Here is a 21,315-nt window from a genome sequence, read left to right on the forward strand (position 1 = left end):
TGTATTCATGGTAGGCACTCAATTGAGTGTATTCATGGCAGGTGCTCAATTAAGTGTATTCATGGTAGGTACTCAATTTCGTGTATTCATGGTAGGTACACAATTGAGTGTATTCATGGTAGGCATTCAATTGAGTGTATTCATGGCAGGGGCTCAATTAAGTGTATTCATGGTAGGTACTCAATTGCGTGTATTCATGGTAGGCACTCAATTGAGTGTATTCATGGTAGGTACTAAATTGAGTGTATTCATGGCAGGTACTCAATTGAGTGTATTCATGGCAGGTGCTCAATTAAGTGTATTCATGGTAGGCACTCAATTGCGTGTATTCATGGCAGGTACTCAGGTGAGTGTATTCATGGTAGGTACTCAATTGAGTGTATTCATGGAAGGCACTCAATTTAGTGTATTCATGGTAGGTACTCAATTGCGTGTATTCATGGTAGGTACTCAATTGCGTGTATTCATGTCTGGGGCTCAATTAAGTGCATTCATGGCAGGTACTCAAGTGAGTGTATTCATGGTAGGTGCTCAAGTGAGTGTATTCATGGTAGGTAATCAATTGAGTGTATTCATGGTAGGCACTCAATTGAGTGTATTCATGGTAGGTACTCAATTAAGTGTATTCATGGCAGGTACTCAATTGAGTGTATTCATGGCAGGTACTCAAGTGAGTATATTCATGGCAGGTACTCAATTGAGTGTATTCATGGCAGGTACTCAAGTGAGTATTTTCATGATAGGTCCTCAATTGAGTGTATTCATGGCAGGTACTCAATTGAGTGTATTCATGGTAGACACTTAATTTAGTGTATTCATGGTAGGTACTCAATCGAGTGTATTCATGGCAGGTGCTCAATTGAGTGTATTCATGGTAGGTACTCAATTGCGTGTATTCATGGTAGGTACACAATTGAGTGTATTCATGTTAGGCACTCAATTGAGTGTATTCATGGCAGGTGCTCAATTAAGTGTATTCATGTTAGGTACTCAATTTCGTGTATTCATGGTAGGTACACAATTGAGTGTATTCATGGTAGGCACTCAATTGAGTGTACTCATGGCAGGTGCTCAATTAAGTGTATCCATGGTAGGTACACAATTGCGTGTATTCATGGTAGGCACTCAATTGAGTGTATTCATGGTAGGTACTCAATTGAGTGTATTCATGGCAGGTACTCAATTGAGTGTATTCATGACAGGTGCTCAATTAAGTGTAGTCATGGCAGGTACTCAAGTGAGTATATTCATGGTAGGTACTCAAATGAGTGTATTCATGGCAGGTACTCAATTGAGTGTATTCATGGTAGGTACTCAATTGAGTGTATTCATGGCAGGTGCTCAATTAAGTGTATTCATGGTAGGTACTCAATTGCGTGTATTCATGGTGGGCACTCAATTGAGTGTATTCATGGCAGGTACTCAGGTGAGTGTATTCATGGTAGGTACACAATTGAGTGTATTCATGGTAGGCACTCAATTGAGTGTATTCATGGCAGGTGCTCAATTGCGTGTATTCATGGTAGGTACACAATTGAGTGCATCCATAGTAGGCACTCAATTGAGTGTATTCATGGCCAGTCGTGTAAGTGTTTTACAGGTCATAATAACATGCCCGCGCATCCCACATGATTTAGGAGTGCAATAGGTTAAGACTATTTTTTAGGGGGGGTGAGGGGGAGATTGTGAGGGGAATGCAGGTTTCGCACGGGGCTTCACGTTCTGTGATCACTTCCCGTGATCCCCCGATCCGCCAGAACTTGTCTTGGATTGAGAAGCAAAACAATAAAGAACATTTCTGCATGAAAAGAATTGGGAAGAGGGGGGAAGCTTTTTGTTTTTAATTTGGAATTATGTCATGCATTATATAAAATATTAATATGATGGATATATACTAATTTATTGCATGCCTTAGGTTTGAAAGATTGGTTGTCTATATCTGTTATGAATTCAAGCTAAATGAAGTTTCTTCTTTTTAATCCTGTGTGAAATATTTAAATTGGAAGATTGTTGTTATCAACTATTTGTAATACGAAATTGAAATAAAATAAATAATTTGAAAAAATGAGATGGCCGAAACAAACGTGTGCCTGCTTTAATGGGCAGCTAACAGTAGTAATGAAGTGTGACAGTAAATAATAGTGCAGGCTTGCGGTCGTGTAATTTGGCAGTCAAGCTACTGGGAAATCATTTTTCGAGCTGAACATTACATTTATACAATTGGTTCTTGTCTGCTCAAATTACAGGTGTTCGATGCTCGAGATTGCACCTCGGCCCAAGGAATGTTCACCTACATCTGTAACCACATCAAATATGCAACCAACAAGGGAAACATAAGGTACTGAGCAGCTATCAGGCTTGCATCTCCAGGCATAAATGTCCCTACTGTTCTCTGTCCCTGGCATCAGCATCTACCTGTACCCACTGTTTCATCTCCTAGTGCCTGGCATCACCAGACCCATATGTCACTATTGTTCTCTGTCCCTGGCATCAGCATCTACCTGTTCCTACTGTTTCATCTCCTAATGCCTGGCATCACCAGGCCCATATGTCACTATTGTTCTCTGTCCCTGGCATCAGCATCTACCTGTTCCTACTGTTTCATCTCCTAATGCCTGGCATCACCAGGCCCATAGGTCACTATTGTTCTCTGTCCCTGGAATCAGCATCTACGTGTTTCATCTCCTAGTGCCTGGCATCACCAGGACCAAATGTCACTATTGTTCTCTGTCCCTGGCATCAGCATCTTCCTGTTCCTACTGTTTCATCTCCTAGTGCCTGGCATCACCAGGCCCATATGTCACTATTGTTCTCTGTCCCTGGCATCAGCATCTACGTGTTCCTACTGTTTCATCTCCTAGTGCCTGGCATCACCAGGCCCATATGTCGCTATTGTTCTCTGTCCCTGGCACCAGCATCTACGTGTTTCATCTCATAGTGCCTGGCATCACCAGGCCCATAGGTCACTATTGTTCTCTGTCCCTGGAATCAGCATCTACGTGTTTCATCTCCTAGTGCCTGGCATCACCAGGACCAAATGTCACTATTGTTCTCTGTCCCTGGCATCAGCATCTTCCTGTTCCTACTGTTTCATCTCCTAGTGCCTGGCATCACCAGGCCCATATGTCACTATTGTTCTCTGTCCCTGGTATCAGCATCTACCTGTTCCTACTGTTTCATCTCCTAGTGCCTGGCATCACCAGGCCCATACACTCCCACTGTGCGCAGTATTCAGTGGTGGGAATGTCTAGGTTCACCCTCTTTCATTGTATGTACAGCCATCCTGACTGGGCACTAGCCCACATATTTCCATCTTGGAAACATTGGTGACGTACAAGTATCTGTAATAAGGGATAGCAGGAGTCACGTACATCATTAAATGCTGAAACTGAAGGATTTGCTGAAACGTCTCAGATTATTACAGGAGGCGTACCTATTCTGAGTGTGAATTCTCAGGGTTTGGTGGAGATAGGTCACATATCAAGCTGGTAACGGGGACCACCAGCACTTTCATCCGGACCGGGAGTCAAGGGGACAGTGGCTCATCATCCTCCATGGTCACTGTGGTGAAGTAGTGGAATCCAACAAATTAGTTTTCACCGGGTAAATCCAGACATCAGTAGCCTCTCTATTTACAGACTCAAGGCAGCCGCTCATAACTTGTTCCCTTAGGGGGGTCAGAGCCCTTTCGCAGAATCCTTTCTATTCTCTGAGTCAAGGCCATGGCTCAGTAACCAGAGTATTTGCATCGGTATGTTGTGTGAAGATGATTTTGTAAGGGTACACGTAGGATCTCATGATCTGCCATAAATAAGACACTCCCTGGGACAACCTCGGTAAAAGTGTGGTTGCCCTTGCCTGAGAGCCCTAACATCAACTACTTCATTGTTCCTCTCTTCAGTTTGCTTTACAACCTATGATGTGACCAATAGGTCGCTAATTCACCAACCACAATAGCAGGGGTAGTGAAAGTGAGATCTTGTTACTTTAGCACACAGTGATATCCCAAGGTTGTCCCCTTGGGAATGTGTTGTGCCCCTGATCTCAATGTGTTTCTTCTGCTGGCTCATTTGCATCCCCTCCTCTTATACTGCTGTTCTCACCATCACTGCTTCAAGACAATCTTTTTGCAATAGGGTTTGTGTTTGTCAATCACAGACTGTCATGATAATGCCTCTGCTTGCGTTTAACAGGTCAGCCATCACCATCTTCCCTCAAAGAACGGACGGACAGAGTGACTTCCGCATCTGGAACAGCCAATTCATTCGCTATGCTGGCTACCAGCAGGAGGACGGCTCAGTCATCGGTGATCCAATCAATGTCGAGATGACTGAGGCAAGGCATATCTTCTTTCGGGCTATCTGAGTGGATTGACAGTGAAGGGCATGGTATTGTTTGGGGGGCATAGAGTAGCAAGCATTGGAAAAACCGATAGGTCTCGCCTACCAGAGAGCTAATTGCTATGTTAATATTTTTTACCCCTTGTTGTACAGCAGCACAACTGCTGTGCAGCATGGTTAAAGTAAAAAAAAAAGGGCTCTGACGTGGCCAGTTCTGGCTGTGTCATTGCGCTTTGTTATATTGCTTTCGGGAAGGGTGGAAAAAGCTCTATGCATGGGCTGCGTATGCCCCATCACAGCGCTTTTTTCACTTTTAGCTGTTGTGTAGTTTCTAGGAATCCCTGAGACCTGCACGTTTTGGATGACCTAAACTGAGGGCTTGGTGTCCAAACTAATTCCAGACACCCCCACAGGAAACATCAGCCGTTAGACCAGCTAGCTCTACAGTACCACTACCACCCCCTGTATCTTACAGTAGTGTAGGTAGTTTCTGGCAACCACTGAACATGACAACCCTGATTCCTCAGGGATCGTGGAAAACAGTGCAGTACTTTTCACTCAGTCACTCATGCTTACTTACTCTCAGACAATACACTGGATGGCGGTTAGGACATTTCAAAATGTATTTATTGGTCCAGCGTCAGTCTTGTGTAAAACATATTTGCTTCAACAATCAGGAGACAAAAGCATATGAAAGAAATCACAAGTATTATTATAGTAAACAGTAGATACATTTCTACCATAGTGCTAAGAAGATGAACATATATAGTTCAGATAAGACAGTAGCACTTGCATACTCCTATAATGAGCTCCCTACGAAATTTGCCTAAGTGTACCTAGCCTAGATAAGTAGGTGTAGCATGTATATGTGTATAGGTATAAATGTATGTAGCCAAGAATCCCCTAGGGAAGAGCCAACCCCCTCACCTGATGGTAGATAATGAAGGACCCCGTCTCTGCTCCAAGGATGACACCCTGCAAGGGATGTCAGACTGCTGCGTGTCGAAGATTCAGCATGCAGGACCCCCTGTCAGCTTGGAAGGAATTCTCCTCTAAATTGCATGGGGAATAAGGGTCTTATATACTAGAGTGGTTACTCCAGGGGTTCTTCTAGAATCGATATGTTTTGAAAACAATCATAAATGTTTTTCTAAAACAATGCGATCATGCATAGCGGGCTTGTTGGCCAAGGATGAAAAAAGTGGTGACCCTTATACAGAATAATTATGCAGTGTCTGAGGACATGTTTATGTACATCAGGTGCAGTGATTATGATAAAATACTAAGAGCCTGGTGTTGAAGAGACAGGAGCAAGCTACTAGGTAAAAGGTCAGCTGTTCAAAACCGTTATTGTCATATGGATGGGACAACGTATGTAACAAGGCGGCATACATGACAGGACTAGCCTAAAGGACTTGACATAGCAATGCTGCTTTTTTAGGTCGAGCCTATGAGCACGCATGCGCTGCTCGGTGAGGCATGGTGTAGTCTCTCTGTGGGCTTAGGTCACACCCACCACTTGTAATTGGCTCCTTGTAGTGGCCCTTGTAAAATCTTCCTCTTCTGTGGTCGCTTGTTGTCTTTGTTCCGCCTTTTGGCTGTTTGCTTCTGCCCTGATGACTGACCCAGTTACATGGATCAGGTTACTTTTCACCAATTATACACTTTTGGCACGCAACTTTTTAATTTGCTTCAGCTCGCTCGCCGTCCCTACACCACTTACCGTGCATTGTTGCCTTTCATGCTTTTGTCGGCACTCCCTCCAGTGAGCATCTGTGGGATTAACCAGAGAAAGACACTTTGCGACCCTGTACACATTTTTTTTAAACTTTATATAGCGCAAACTCAACCTGAAGGTGTTGGAGTGCTTTGCATGAGCATCAGTTGCATTACAGTCACAAGCGCTACAGATCCCCAAGTGTTGCAATAGCCAGTCCGGGCCATCTTTGAACGGGCTATGAAGGCATCCAACCCCCCCCCATGGCACCGCACAACGTGTGAATGCTGTGGTATCCTGAACTGATACACGCACTGGCTGTATGTTCAGAACCACATGTATCTATGGAAGAACCCATGGGGATTTACTGGGAAATGGAAGTAATGAGCAGGAGACCTGCACCCATAACTCTCAAGGAGAATATGTGGGTAACGGCCAGAAGTGCCAATAATACAACTGGGGAGCCAGGTTTGAGTGCCGGTGTTGGCTCAACACCCTGTGATTTAGGGCAAATTAATCTCCCCTGAACCCTTAAAGAATTAATGCTATATGTAATGTAGCTTGTGCAAATGTACAGCACTCCTATACCTTCAGGTTGAGCTTGCGCTAAAATACTGTAATAAATGAAAAAATGCTAATTTCTATCAGTCAGTCAGCGCCATCTTAGAGTGGAGCACAGACAGGTTCCCCTGTGAGTCTTCAGTGAGCATAGCAGAGGCACAAATGACCGTTTAAGTTCTGTCCAGGGCTTTGTGTGGGCCGGGTCCTGCCGGTGCTGAGCATTAACAGTTCTTAAAAGCAGGTGCCTAAACTGGTCCCTATCGGGCACTCCATTTTTACCCTCAGGGTGAAAAAAAACACACAATAACGTAACTCTGCAATAATATAATCCGTAATGAATCATTGACAGAATATCGACGACAAAAATATTGGACCCGAAATATCGATGCCCAGAATATCTAAGTTCTATCTACAGAAAGGTAAGTAACAAAATATCAAGAGAAAAAAATCGTTAACAAAAATATTGTTGTTAAAAATATAGTTTTTTAACGTTTAAAAAATAATGCAAAATAAAGGAATTAATACATATAATTAAAAAAACATAGTTAAAATTAATTTTAAATGTTTAAAATTATAACTAATACATATAGGGGTCGATTCCTATTCGGGAAAAACCACTCCGAATAGCCGTACGGAGCGTTTTTCCCGTACGATTCGTACCCTGCAACGTCCCCCGTATGTACGACGAAGTACGATTCGTACCAGGAGCAGGACTCCGTACGAATCATACAGAGTCCGTACGAATCAAATCCCCGTACGAATCTCTCTCGGAACCCGCTGAACGCCACATCCGTACGGTTCGCGGCTGGTTTTTCCGACCCAGCAAGTACGAATCGTGTCGGGTACGCACCGTGCGACGCTTTTTTTACGGGAGCCGAAAACGTCCAGAGAAGCAGAGTTCGCATCGAAACAGGTACGGAACAGACCCCCCCGGGGATGGTGCGTACACCCCATGATCGCAGGGGCACGGTGCGTACCCCTGCGATCATGGGGTGTACGCACCGTACCCCATGTTCGCTGGGTGTACGGTGCGTACACCTTGCAATCGCGGGGTACGGTGCGTACACCCCATGATTGCAGGGATACGGTGCGTACCCCTGCGATCATGGGGTGTACACACCGTTCGGTGTGTATGTGAATGTGTGCTTTTCCGTACGAATCGCCCTTACCTGACGTGGACCGTACGAATCGCGTCCTCACCCCCCCGGTCCGGATCGTACTCGTCGGTTCGTACGGCATGTTCACAATTCGTACGGAGAAGGCTCCGGATACGAATCGTACGGACGATTTTTCCCCGAATTGGAATCGACCCCATAATGTAAAAATATGTTAAACATATATATACTTACTTAATAACATTGATAACTAATTATTTTAATAACTTATACATTGTTAAAAACATATTAAAAACTATAAATACATATATATATACACCTACACCAATAATATAAATAAATATATATATATATAACAAATTAAAAAAATAAAATATTTTTAATCTTTTTAAAATACATTATGCACTACTTTAACTAAAACAGTAGAGAAAATATTGGATAGCGGAGCGGATTACATTACTATTCCTACTCCAGAGAGTGCAACAGTAGGGAAAGTGTTGGATAGCGTTGGGGTACAAATTACTTTTACCACTCCAGAGAGTGCAACAGTAGGGAAAGTGTTGGATACCGTAGGGGTAAAAATTATTATTTCCACTCCAGAGAGTGCAACCGTAGGGAAAGTGTTGGATAGCATAAGGGTAAAAATTACTATTCCCACTCCAGAGAGTGCAACAGTAGGGAAAGTTTTGGATAGCGAAGGGGTTACATTCACTATTCCCACTCCAGAGAGTGCAACAGTAAGGAAAGTGTTGGATATCGTAGAGGTAAAAATTACTATTCCCACTCCAGAGAGAGCAACAGTAGGGAAAGTGATGGATAGCAGAGGATTACAATTAACATACTTATCAATTAAATAAAGACATTTAAAAAAAAATAATAATACATTCTTTATAAATAATAACAAATAAAAATGTATAATTACTTCAATATAATTAAATTAGTTCCCACTCTATTCCCCTATAAACCCACAATACGCTCCTAAAACAAATAACACAATTAATATAATTATCAATTAATTAGTTAACAAAAATGTATTACAAATGAATAATTCATTAATAATAATTTAATTATCAATACCAATACATAAAAATTAATAATTACTCTATTAAAAATTCCCCTATAAACCCACAACACGCTCCTAAAAAATAACACAATTAATATAATTATAAATTGATCAATTAATAAAAATGAATTACCAATTAATAATTAATTGCCAATACATTAATTATCAAAACCAATAAATACAAATTAATAATTACTTTATCAAAATTAAATTACTTCCCAACCTATTCCCCTATAAACCCACAACCAGCTCCTACAAAAAGGACACAATTAATATAATGATGAATTAACCAATTAATAAAAATTAATTACCAATTAATAATTAATTAACAATAAATTAATTATCAAAACCAATAAATAAAAATTTATAATTACTTTATTATAATTACATTACTTTCCACCCTATTCCCCTATAAAGTAAACCCACAACCCGCTACGGAACTAAAACTCAAAATTCCGTGCGGAAACGCGGAGCGTACTCGCTTCTGCAAACAGCATGAATAGGATTCTGACGAAGAAACTATTTATAGAAGATAAGTGACTTCTGAATTTAGGGAGCGTCTGAAGAATGTCCTTTGGCTGTTCCTGACTCTACAATTTGGCTTACTCGAATATGCAATATTAGGGAACACGGAGACAACGATTGTCTTTACAATAGAAAAGCGGCAATATTGACAGCCTACTGGTCGGAATTAACACCAGAAGCAAACCCTGACGAAGTCCCATGTGAATAGGGACGAAATGCGTAGGCTGTTTTCATCTTGAATATGTTGTCTTGTATTTACTTGGGAAAATTATGAATAAAGATGATGAAAAGCAATCTGAAAATTGTTTTTATATGATTGTTAAAAGTCCTTTTTGCTGTCATATGTTTCAACACAATTCAGTTATAGGCTTTGTGATGTGTAAGAGATCTCCTTAGACTCTCTCAAATATTTTCTGTTGTGCTCCTCAACTCATTTGGCTATTTGTGAGAACACTGTGCATGGTATAGTGCAAGTTATAATTAATGTAGAGTGGCTAGTGAGTTTACAACGGTGTGTACAGAGGTGGCGAGTTACAGTAATTTGCATTTTTCCATTTTGGTGCCTCAGAGTTTACGAGTTCAGGTATTTGTATCAATTTGTGGGGTTCTACCATACATATTAAGAAGGGTGAATGACGGGGTTGTTTTTTTTATCAGATGAGATTGTTGACCAATATTTCTTCTAATGTTTTCCTTCTGTGTGAGGGAATGACTTGTCTCTGTGCACTGCACCCAAGGTAATGTGCACTAAAGACATACAAGCGAGCATCCGAAGGAAGTAGCCTAACGGCTAGGGCGGTCGGTCTCTAATCTGGGGAACCCTGTTAAAGTTTCGGCAGTGACGCTCAACATCCTGTGATTCTGAGCAAATCACTTAATCTCCCTGTGCCTATAAAAAAATGAATGTGTCCTAGTGTAATGCACCTGGTGCTCATGTAAAGCGTTCTGATACCTTCGGGTCAAGTTTGCGCTATATAAAACGCCAAATATAAAAGGTACTTATGGAGGAGTAATGGATGGAAGATATATAGGTACCAAAGTTGGTTGGTCAAGAAGACAAGAATAAATGAAAGAGATCATGACTCTCAAGAAGATATCCCGACAGGCTGAGTTGTCTCAGTGGAAGACTGCATAAAAGAAACAGAGGGGGTGGAAGGCAGCTAGGCAGCTGTGGATGGATGATAGTAAAGGGATGTTGAATGTACCTGCAAGGGCTGGAAAATACCTGAAGGTTATGAAGGAAAACTATGAAATAGTCAAGATTGCTTTAGGGGGACAAATGGGGGTGGACAATAGAGTACCCAAATGTGTTTTATGTCTATTTACTGGGGAGTACTTGGCAGGTGGCATCAGTAGAGTTGTGTACGCGTAGTTCACTCAAACAATTGAACAGTTTTCATGTCAGTAGTCCTCACACCGGTGCTAGTAAATACTGCACTGGCAGTACCAGCTCTTCAATTGAACTCATATAATATCTAAGTTAAGAAAACACAAGCAAATATCAGGCCAATCAGCATGGCATTGCTGCCTAAAGCTAGCTGCACTGACAGAGCCGCAGGACCAAACTGAATCCGGGTAGCTACACAAGAAGTATTTGAAGATTATCAGCAGTGAGGGAGAAGTGAACACAGCGACAAGTCGGAGAATCTCTCATTGACTGCACTCACTTCACTCTGTCTCCCACTGCTCTCCCATGGCCCTGAGGAGATGCTTGCTGCTTTGTACTCAACGCTGCCTGCTAGCAGCCCAACTTCCAGAAAAAATAAATATTTTGCTCCCACCATAATATGCTCTACCAGAGGCCCAGTGTAGAAGCTCGCCCCTCCCACTTCCCACACCACCGCCCCCCCCCCCCTCAAAGAGTCTAATTCTTGTTACAATAGGTGGACTAGCCACTGCTTTCCTTAAAGCAGCCGTAGCTTTTTAGGGCTGGTTCCCCCAGTGCAGCAATCTTGTTTGGCGACCCACCATGAGCTCCTTTTCCAAAGATTCCCTCGCTACCACCCTCCAGCAGTGCCCCTCGTCTCTCCATACCCTCTTGCTCACATAAATTTCATTTGTTTTATAGCACTACTCATACCAGTTTAGGAAGTCAGAGCACTTTAGATTACGTACCCACTATACAGAGACAATGAATCATTCATGTGTAAATAACAGTCTATAGGAAATGTTACCTCAGTGCTTGGGGGTTATCTTTACTAATAAGAATGTATTTCTACCCAAACAAATCTTGTTTAGCAATAATGATAATAAAAAGACTGAGCAAAATAAACATAATGTTTTAAACTATACAATGCAGTTTGCATGCAGTACTTTAGTGTTAGTTCATAGGTCACTGTGCTATATTTAGATTGTAACTTATGAACTCCAAGTAACAAAAGAATCTCTGGGACAAAAGCAGTTACCCACTGAGCTATCCACATAAAATATAGGGGCATATTATCAAGGACCGGTGTTAAAATTATCGCCGTTTTATCGGCAGTTTCCTGCCGATAAAACGGCGATAATGGGCTTGATAATACGCCCTTGTTAATTCCCATAGAAGCCCATGTTCTGATGTTAACATGGGCTTCTATGGGAATTAACAAGGGCGTATTATCAAGCCCATTATGGCTGTTTTATCGGCAGTTTCCTGCCGATAAAACGGCGATAATTTTAACACCGGTCCTTGATAATATGACCCATAGTTCTGTGATCTGCAGGGTGCACGATCTTTTCAGTAGACATATTACCCCTCCGTGCTACATTATGATGAGTCAAAACTGCCACTAGACAAAACTCTGATCTCTCTCCAGCAGAAACATTAATCACCATAGTTATCTTGACATTATTATTTTTGCTTGAGGACTGCTGGACACGTAAGAACTCTGCAGTAGTTGCTTTTAAGCGCATAAGTTGTTTCTAACGAGCGCCTGTTAAAGTCTTTCTCTTGGTGCGAGGAGAGACGTGCTCGGTCACAGAGAGCCCCTGGTGATTGAAGAATTGTAGACTGCGTGTGCAGGCAGCCGCCCATCTTGCAGGGAACATAGCTGTTGACTGTAATATATTGTAAGTTCCCTTGTATTTTGCATATGTCCCTTGTTGTGTAACCAAAGGAGGAGTTCCCTTTGTGTTTTTATCATGGAAGCAGCGTTTGCTAGTTGGGGAGCCAGCCAATAACATTCCATTGAACATTGAACTGGCTAAGCAAGGTTTGTCCCCACGCAATATGAACTGCCTATTGTCTTTGTCTATCACTTGGAGGAAGACCTTATGTATCTTCATAGGTAACATTTCTAAGACATATGTATATCATCTTGGGGCAAAATTCATCTTTATTATCTGCACAGGTCCCCATAGAGACAAGTTAAGATGAGACCACATGTTAAAGTCCACTTGGTATTAAATGTCAATGGGGAGAGATTTTTGTGCACCATATTATTAAGCCCTCGATTGATAAGTGTTCCTAGATATTTAATTTTAGAGCTTTTCCAGACAGGTAACAGGCCTAGGGAAGTCTGTCTTGTGACTGAAGTCAGCGGTAAAGCTTCACACTTAGACCAGCTTATTTTATTTCCCGAAATTTTCAAAAATGATTCTATGAAATCCAACCGAGTAGTGCCAAGGATAATGGATGGGATAGTGTTATCAGTATATCTTCAGCATAATACGAGGCCTTTGGTTATCCTTCCACTGTCACCACTCCTTCAATTAGATCTTTGTTCTTTATCGCAATGGCCAATAGTGCTAGGGCAAGTAAAAACAAGAAGAGTGAAAGTGCTTCGATGTGTTTGGAAAGTTTGTGTGCTAACGCCCTCACAAGTGACAGAGGCTGCTGGAATATGATACATACCGTTGACCCACATTTAAAAATGATGACCTATACCCTTTCTTACCCGTGTTCTAAATAAGTACCCCGTTCTACTTTGCCGAATGCCTTTTTTGCATCTAATAAGAGTAGAATTTTTAATCTATATCATCTTTGACTTGCAATATCATGTGTTAAAGAGTTTGCAAGTGTTTGGATGATGATCGACCTGGGAAAATCCAAACTTGGTTGAGATGTATCAAAAGATGTATATGTTGTGGATTCCCATCTCCTACGAGGGCCACAACATCCAAAAAGAATGAGGCTGTGGTGTATTGAGTGGCCCAGGGTCTGCTGCATATTGTAAAAACACAAAAGGCTAAGCTGCTGTGGTGTGCTCCCAGTCTCTCTCCAGTGGTGATTGTGTTTTGTAGTGTTTTGACTGCGGCAGGGCTTCCCGCTGAGCTTAAGCCCATTTGTCCCAGAATAGGATGACAACTGTGGAAAGGGCCTATGAGGCGCTATGTGGGTTTAGATAGAGCGTCAGCAGTGTGCTCTTCAGTGCATGAACAAGTATATGTTTTTTGGCACATGCAGAATATAGCAATCTTGTATGGTGGCAAACTAGCTGCTCCTGTCAAGCTCACTGTACAGTATATGAACCCTTCACGTGAAAGCCACTTAGGTACATATGTGCACTATGTACATATATGCACAGGAAGCCTGGAGTGGCTTCTTGGCTAGTGCATTGGAACAGAGGTCGGCCACTTACTAGAAACTGCTTTGAAGCAGTGTTGTGAGGCTGGAGACAGAGTTCCAGAGCAGAGGTTGAGTGTCTGCGAGGGTTAAGGGTCTCACAGAGAAATGCTTAGACTATTCACTTGACTAACTGGTGCTTGGCGACAATTGTAATCACAACCTATTGTACACATGATTTGGGAGTAATTGGTCCATGTGGGAGTAGCTGGTGGATAAGGGTGGCCGGCCAGTGTTCACTGGGCAAGAGTTCTCAAAATCAAATAAATGGACAGCCTGGGTCCTAATGCCCTATTCCAATCTTTGATTCAGAAAAGGGGGTGGTGATGAACAGAGTGTCTGAATTAAGCAGACCACTCTTACCCAGTCCAAAGATCAGGGCTTGATCCATCACCGTTATTTAGCTCACTGCCCCATCCCAGCTCAGAACCTGGCTATATGCAAATTAGTCTGTCCCTGGCCCAGTGCATCATGGGAACAGGGCAGACCAAACTACCAAGCCAATTCTTCACCAGAAAGGAGACAAGCTTCCGGGGACCGGTTTCTGCCATTTCAGGCGTCGTCGGCCCGGCTTGCTTGAATCCTGATGGAGCAGTGAGCAAGGGACTCATGTCTGAGTATACCCTTCCACGCTTATGGTGGACAAAATGATTCAGAAAAGGGGGTGGTGATGAACAGAGTGTCTGAATTAAGCAGACCACTCTTACCCAGTCCAAAGATCAGGGCTTGATCCATCACCGTTATTTAGCTCACTGCCCCATCCCAGCTCAGAACCTGGCTATATGCAAATTAGTCTGTTCCTGGCCCAGTGCATCATGGGAACAGGGCAGACCAAACTACCAAGCCAATTCTTCACCAGAAAGGAGACAAGCTTCCGGGGACCGGTTTCTGCCATTTCAGGCGTCGTCGGCCCGGCTTGCTTGAATCCTGATGGAGCAGTGAGCAAGGGACTCATGTCTGAGTATACCCTTCCACGCTTATGGTGGACAAAATGATTCAGAAAAGGGGGTGGTGATGAACAGAGTGTCTGAATTAAGCAGACCACTCTTAACCAGTCCAAAGATCAGGGCTTGATCCATCACCGTTATTTAGCTCACTGCCCCATCCCAGCTCAGAACCTGGCTATATGCAAATTAGTCTGTCCCTGGCCCAGTGCATCATGGGAACAGGGCAGACCAAACTACCAAGCCAATTCTTCACCAGAAAGGAGACAAGTTTCCGGGGACCGGTTTCTGCCATTTCAGGCGTCGTCGGCCCGGCTTGCTTGAATCCTGATGGAGCAGTGAGCAAGGGACTCATGTCTGAGTATACCCTTCCACGCTTATGGTGGACAAAATGATTCAGAAAAGGGGGTGGTGATGAACAGAGTGTCCGAATTAAGCAGACCACTCTTACCCAGTCCAAAGATCAGGGCTTGATCCATCACCGTTATTTAGCTCACTGCCCCATCCCAGCTCAGAACCTGGCTATATGCAAATTAGTCTGTCCCTGGCCCAGTGCATCATGGGAACAGGGCAGACCAAACTACCAAGCCAATTCTTCACCAGAAAGGAGACAAGCTTCCGGGGACCGGTTTCTGCCATTTCAGGCGTCGTCGTCCCGGCTTGCTTGAATCCTGATGGAGCAGTGAGCAAGGGACTCATGTCTGAGTATACCCTTCCACGCTTATGGTGGACAAAATGATTCAGAAAAGGGGGTGGTGATGAACAGAGTGTCTGAATTAGGCAGACCACTCTTACCCAGTCAAAAGATCAGGGCTTGATCCATCACCGTTATTTAGCTCACTGCCCCATCCCAGCTCAGAACCTGGCTATATGCAAATTAGTCTGTCCCTGGCCCAGTGCATCATGGGAACAGGGCAGACCAAACTACCAAGCCAATTCTTCACCAGAAAGGAGACAAGCTTCCGGGGACCGGTTTCTGCCATTTCAGGCGTCGTCGGCCCGGCTTGCTTGAATCCTGATGGAGCAGTGAGCAAGGGACTCATGTCTGAGTATACCCTTCCACGCTTATGGTGGACAAAATGATTCAGAAAAGGGGGTGGTGATGAACAGAGTGTCTGAATTAAGCAGACCACTCTTAACCAGTCCAAATATCAGGGCTTGATCCATCACCGTTATTTAGCTCACTGCCCCATCCCAGCTCAGAACCTGGCTATATGCAAATTAGTCTGTCCCTGGCCCAGTGCATCATGGGAACAGGGCAGACCAAACTACCAAGCCAATTCTTCACCAGAAAGGAGACAAGTTTCCGGGGACCGGTTTCTGCCTTTTCAGGCGTCGTCGGCCCGGCTTGCTTGAATCCTGATGGAGCAGTGAGCAAGGGACTCATGTCTGAGTATACCCTTCCTCGCTTATGGTGGAAAAAATGATTCAGAAAAGGGGGTGGTGATGAACAGAGTGTCTGAATTAAGCAGACCACTCTTACCCAGTCCAAAGATCAGGGCTTGATCCATCACCGTTATTTAGCTCACTGCCCCATCCCAGCTCAGAACCTGGCTATATGCAAATTAGTCTGTCCCTGTCTAGTCTAGTCTGTAACTTAGCCAAGTTCTGAGCTGGGATAGTGCAGTGAGCTAAAAAACGGTGATGGATCAAGCCCTGATCTTTGGACTGGGTAAGAGTGGTCTGCTTAATTCAGGCACTCTGTTCATCACCACCCCCTTTTCTGAATCATTTTGTCCACCATAAGCGTGGAAGGGTATACTCAGATGTGAGTCCCTTGCTCATTGCACCATCAGGATTCAAGCAAGCCGGGCCGACGACGCCTGAAATGGCAGAAACCGGTCCCCGGAAGCTTGTTTCCTTCCCAGTATAAGAATTGGCTTGGTAGTTTGGTTTGCCCTGTTCCCATCATGCACTGGGACAGGAACAGACTAATTTGCATATAGCCAAGTTTTGAGCTGGGATGGTGCAGTGAGCTAAAAAACGGTGATGGATCAAGCCCTGATCTTTGGACTGGGTAAGAGTGGTCTGCTTAATTCAGGCACTCTGTTCATCACCACCCCCTTTTCTGAATCATTTTGTCCACCACAAGCGTGGAAGGGTATACTCAGATGTGAGTCCCTTGCTCATTGCACCATCAGGATTCAAGCAAGCCGGGCCGACGACGCCTGAAATGGCAGAAACCGGTCCCCGGAATCTTGTTTCCTTCCCAGTATAAGAATTGGCTTGGTAGTTTGGTTTGCCCTGTTCCCATCATGCACTGGGACAGGAACAGACTAATTTGCATATAGCCAAGTTCTGAGCTGGGATGGTGCAGTGAGCTAAAAAACGGTGATGGATCAAGCCCTGATCTTTGGACTGGGTAAGAGTGGTCTGTTTAATTCAGGCACTCTGTTCATCACCACCCCCTTTTCTGAATCATTTTGTCCACCACAAGCGTGGAAGGGTATACTCAGATGTGAGTCCCTTGCTCATTGCACCATCAGGATTCAAGCAAGCCGGGCCGACGACGCCTGAAATGGCAGAAACCGGTCCCCGGAAGCTTGTTTCCTTCCCAGTATAAGAATTGGCTTGGTAGTTTGGTTTGCCCTGTTCCCATCATGCACTGGGACAGGAACTGACTAATTTGCATATAGCCAAGTTCTGAGCTGGGATGGTGCAGTGAGCTAAAAAACGGTGATGGATCAAGCCCTGATCTTTGGACTGGGTAAGAGTGGTCTGCTTAATTCAGGCACTCTGTTCATCACCACCCCCTTTTCTGAATCATTTTGTCCACCACAAGCGTGGAAGGGTATACTCAGATGTGAGTCCCTTGCTCATTGCACCATCAGGATTCAAGCAAGCCGGGCCGACGACGCCTGAAATGGCAGAAACCGGTCCCCGGAAGCTTGTTTCCTTCCCAGTATAAGAATTGGCTTGGTAGTTTGGTTTGCCCTGTTCCCATCATGCACTGGGACAGGAACAGACTAATTTGCATATAGCCAAGTTCTGAGCTGGGATGGTGCAGTGAGCTAAAAAACGGTGATGGATCAAGCCCTGATCTTTGGACTGGGTAAGAGTGGTCTGCTTAATTCAGGCACTCTGTTCATCACCACCCCCTTTTCTGAATCATTTTGTCCACCACAAGCGTGGAAGGGTATACTCAGATGTGAGTCCCTTGCTCATTGCACCATCAGGATTCAAGCAAGCCGGGCCGACGACGCCTGAAATGGCAGAAACCGGTCCCCGGAAGCTTGTTTCCTACCCAGTATAAGAATTGGCTTGGTAGTTTGGTTTGCCCTGTTCCCATCATGCACTGGGACAGGAACAGACTAATTTGCATATAGCCAAGTTCTGAGCTGGGATGGTGCAGTGAGCTAAAAAACGGTGATGGATCAAGCCCTGATCTTTGGACTGGGTAAGAGTGGTCTGCTTAATTCAGGCACTCTGTTCATCACCACCCCCTTTTCTGAATCATTTTGTCCACCACAAGCGTGGAAGGGTATACTCAGATGTGAGTCCCTTGCTCATTGCACCATCAGGATTCAAGCAAGCCGGGCCGACGACGCCTGAAATGGCAGAAACCGGTCCCCGGAATCTTGTTTCCTTCCCAGTATAAGAATTGGCTTGGTAGTTTGGTTTGCCCTGTTCCCATCATGCACTGGGACAGGAACAGACTAATTTGCATATAGCCAAGTTCTGAGCTGGGATGGTGCAGTGAGCTAAAAAACGGTGATGGATCAAGCCCTGATCTTTGGACTGGGTAAGAGTGGTGTGCTTAATTCAGGCACTCTGTTCATCACCACCCCCTTTTCTGAATCATTTTGTCCACCACAAGCGTGGAAGGGTATACTCAGATGTGAGTCCCTTGCTCATTGCACCATCAGGATTCAAGCAAGCCGGGCCGACGACGCCTGAAATGGCAGAAACCGGTCCCCGGAAGCTTGTTTCCTTCCCAGTATAAGAATTGGCTTGGTAGTTTGGTTTGCCCTGTTCCCATCATGCACTGGGACAGGAACAGACTAATTTGCATATAGCCAAGTTCTGAGCTGGGATGGTGCAGTGAGCTAAAAAACGGTGATGGATCAAGCCCTGATCTTTGGACTGGGTAAGAGTGGTCTGCTTAATTCAGGCACTCTGTTCATCACCACCCCCTTTTCTGAATCATTTTGTCCACCACAAGCGTGGAAGGGTATACTCAGATGTGAGTCCCTTGCTCATTGCACCATCAGGATTCAAGCAAGCCGGGCCGACGACGCCTGAAATGGCAGAAACCGGTCCCCGGAAGCTTGTTTCCTTCCCAGTATAAGAATTGGCTTGGTAGTTTGGTTTGCCCTGTTCCCATCATGCACTGGGACAGGAACAGACTAATTTGCATATAGCCAAGTTCTGAGCTGGGATGGTGCAGTGAGCTAAAAAACGGTGATGGATCAAGCCCTGATCTTTGGACTGGGTAAGAGTGGTCTGCTTAATTCAGGCACTCTGTTCATCACCACCCCCTTTTATGAATCATTTTGTCCACCACAAGCGTGGAAGGGTATACTCAGATGTGAGTCCCTTGCTCATTGCACCATCAGGATTCAAGCAAGCCGGGCCGACGACGCCTGAAATGGCAGAAACCGGTCCCCGGAAGCTTGTTTCCTACCCAGTATAAGAATTGGCTTGGTAGTTTGGTTTGCCCTGTTCCCATCATGCACTGGGACAGGAACAGACTAATTTGCATATAGCCAAGTTCTGAGCTGGGATGGTGCAGTGAGCTAAAAAACGGTGATGGATCAAGCCCTGATCTTTGGACTGGGTAAGAGTGGTCTGCTTAATTCAGGCACTCTGTTCATCACCACCCCCTTTTCTGAATCATTTTGTCCACCACAAGCGTGGAAGGGTATACTCAGATGTGAGTCCCTTGCTCATTGCACCATCAGGATTCAAGCAAGCCGGGCCGACGACGCCTGAAATGGCAGAAACCGGTCCCCGGAAGCTTGTTTCCTTCCCAGTATAAGAATTGGCTTGGTAGTTTGGTTTGCCCTGTTCCCATCATGCACTGGGACAGGAACAGACTAATTTGCATATAGCCAAGTTCTGAGCTGGGATGGTGCAGTGAGCTAAAAAACGGTGATGGATCAAGCCCTGATCTTTGGACTGGGTAAGAGTGGTCTGCTTAATTCAGGCACTCTGTTCATCACCACCCCCTTTTCTGAATCATTTTGTCCACCATAAGCGTGGAAGGGTATACTCAGATGTGAGTCCCTTGCTCATTGCACCATCAGGATTCAAGCAAGCCGGGCCGACGACGCCTGAAATGGCAGAAACCGGTCCCCGGAAGCTTGTTTCCTTCCCAGTATAAGAATTGGCTTGGTAGTTTGGTTTGCCCTGTTCCCATCATGCACTGGGACAGGAACAGACTAATTTGCATATAGCCAAGTTCTGAGCTGGGATGGTGCAGTGAGCTAAAAAACGGTGATGGATCAAGCCCTGATCTTTGGACTGGGTAAGAGTGGTCTGCTTAATTCAGGCACTCTGTTCATCACCACCCCCTTTTCTGAATCATTTTGTCCACCATAAGCGTGGAAGGGTATACTCAGATGTGAGTCCCTTGCTCATTGCACCATCAGGATTCAAGCAAGCCGGGCCGACGACGCCTGAAATGGCAGAAACCGGTCCCCGGAAGCTTGTTTCCTTCCCAGTATAAGAATTGGCTTGGTAGTTTGGTTTGCCCTGTTCCCATCATGCACTGGGACAGGAACAGACTAATTTGCATATAGCCAAGTTCTGAGCTGGGATGGTGCAGTGAGCTAAAAAACGGTGATGGATCAAGCCCTGATCTTTGGACTGGGTAAGAGTGGTCTGCTTAATTCAGGCACTCTGTTCATCACCACCCCCTTTTCTGAATCATTTTGTCCACCATAAGCGTGGAAGGGTATACTCAGATGTGAGTCCCTTGCTCATTGCACCATCAGGATTCAAGCAAGCCGGGCCGACGACGCCTGAAATGGCAGAAACCGGTCCCAGGAAGCTTGTTTCCTTCCCAGTATAAGAATTGGCTTGATAGTTTGGTTTGCCCTGTTCCCATCATGCACTGGGACAGGAACAGACTAATTTGCATATAGCCAAGTTCTGAGCTGGGATGGTGCAGTGAGCTAAAAAACGGTGATGGATCAAGCCCTGATCTTTGGACTGGGTAAGAGTGGTCTGCTTAATTCAGGCACTCTGTTCATCACCACCCCCTTTTCTGAATCATTTTGTCCACCACAAGCGTGGAAGGGTATACTCAGATGTGAGTCCCTTGCTCATTGCACCATCAGGATTCAAGCAAGCCGGGCCGACGACGCCTGAAATGGCAGAAACCGGTCCCCGGAAGCTTGTTTCCTTCCCAGTATAAGAATTGGCTTGGTAGTTTGGTTTGCCCTGTTCCCATCATGCACTGGGACAGGAACAGACTAATTTGCATATAGCCAAGTTCTGAGCTGGGATGGTGCAGTGAGCTAAAAAACGGTGATGGATCAAGCCCTGATCTTTGGACTGGGTAAG

General features: G+C 44.6%; 1 protein-coding gene across 1 annotated transcript in view; it reads left to right on the top strand.

Moving 5' to 3' along the window:
- The window catches only part of NOS3 (nitric oxide synthase 3), a 999,469-nt gene that overhangs the window by 269,270 nt on the left and 708,884 nt on the right, over positions 1–21,315 (top strand). The window contains exons 5-6 of the mRNA XM_078662772.1: positions 2,247–2,338; positions 4,194–4,335. Coding sequence (XP_078518898.1) covers positions 2,247–2,338; positions 4,194–4,335 — 234 coding nt within the window. The remainder of the gene's footprint in view (positions 1–2,246; positions 2,339–4,193; positions 4,336–21,315) is intronic.

The sequence above is a fragment of the Lissotriton helveticus genome, chromosome 10 (genome assembly GCF_964261635.1).
Source record: "Lissotriton helveticus chromosome 10, aLisHel1.1, whole genome shotgun sequence".
NCBI classification, from domain to species: Eukaryota; Metazoa; Chordata; class Amphibia; order Caudata; family Salamandridae; genus Lissotriton; species Lissotriton helveticus.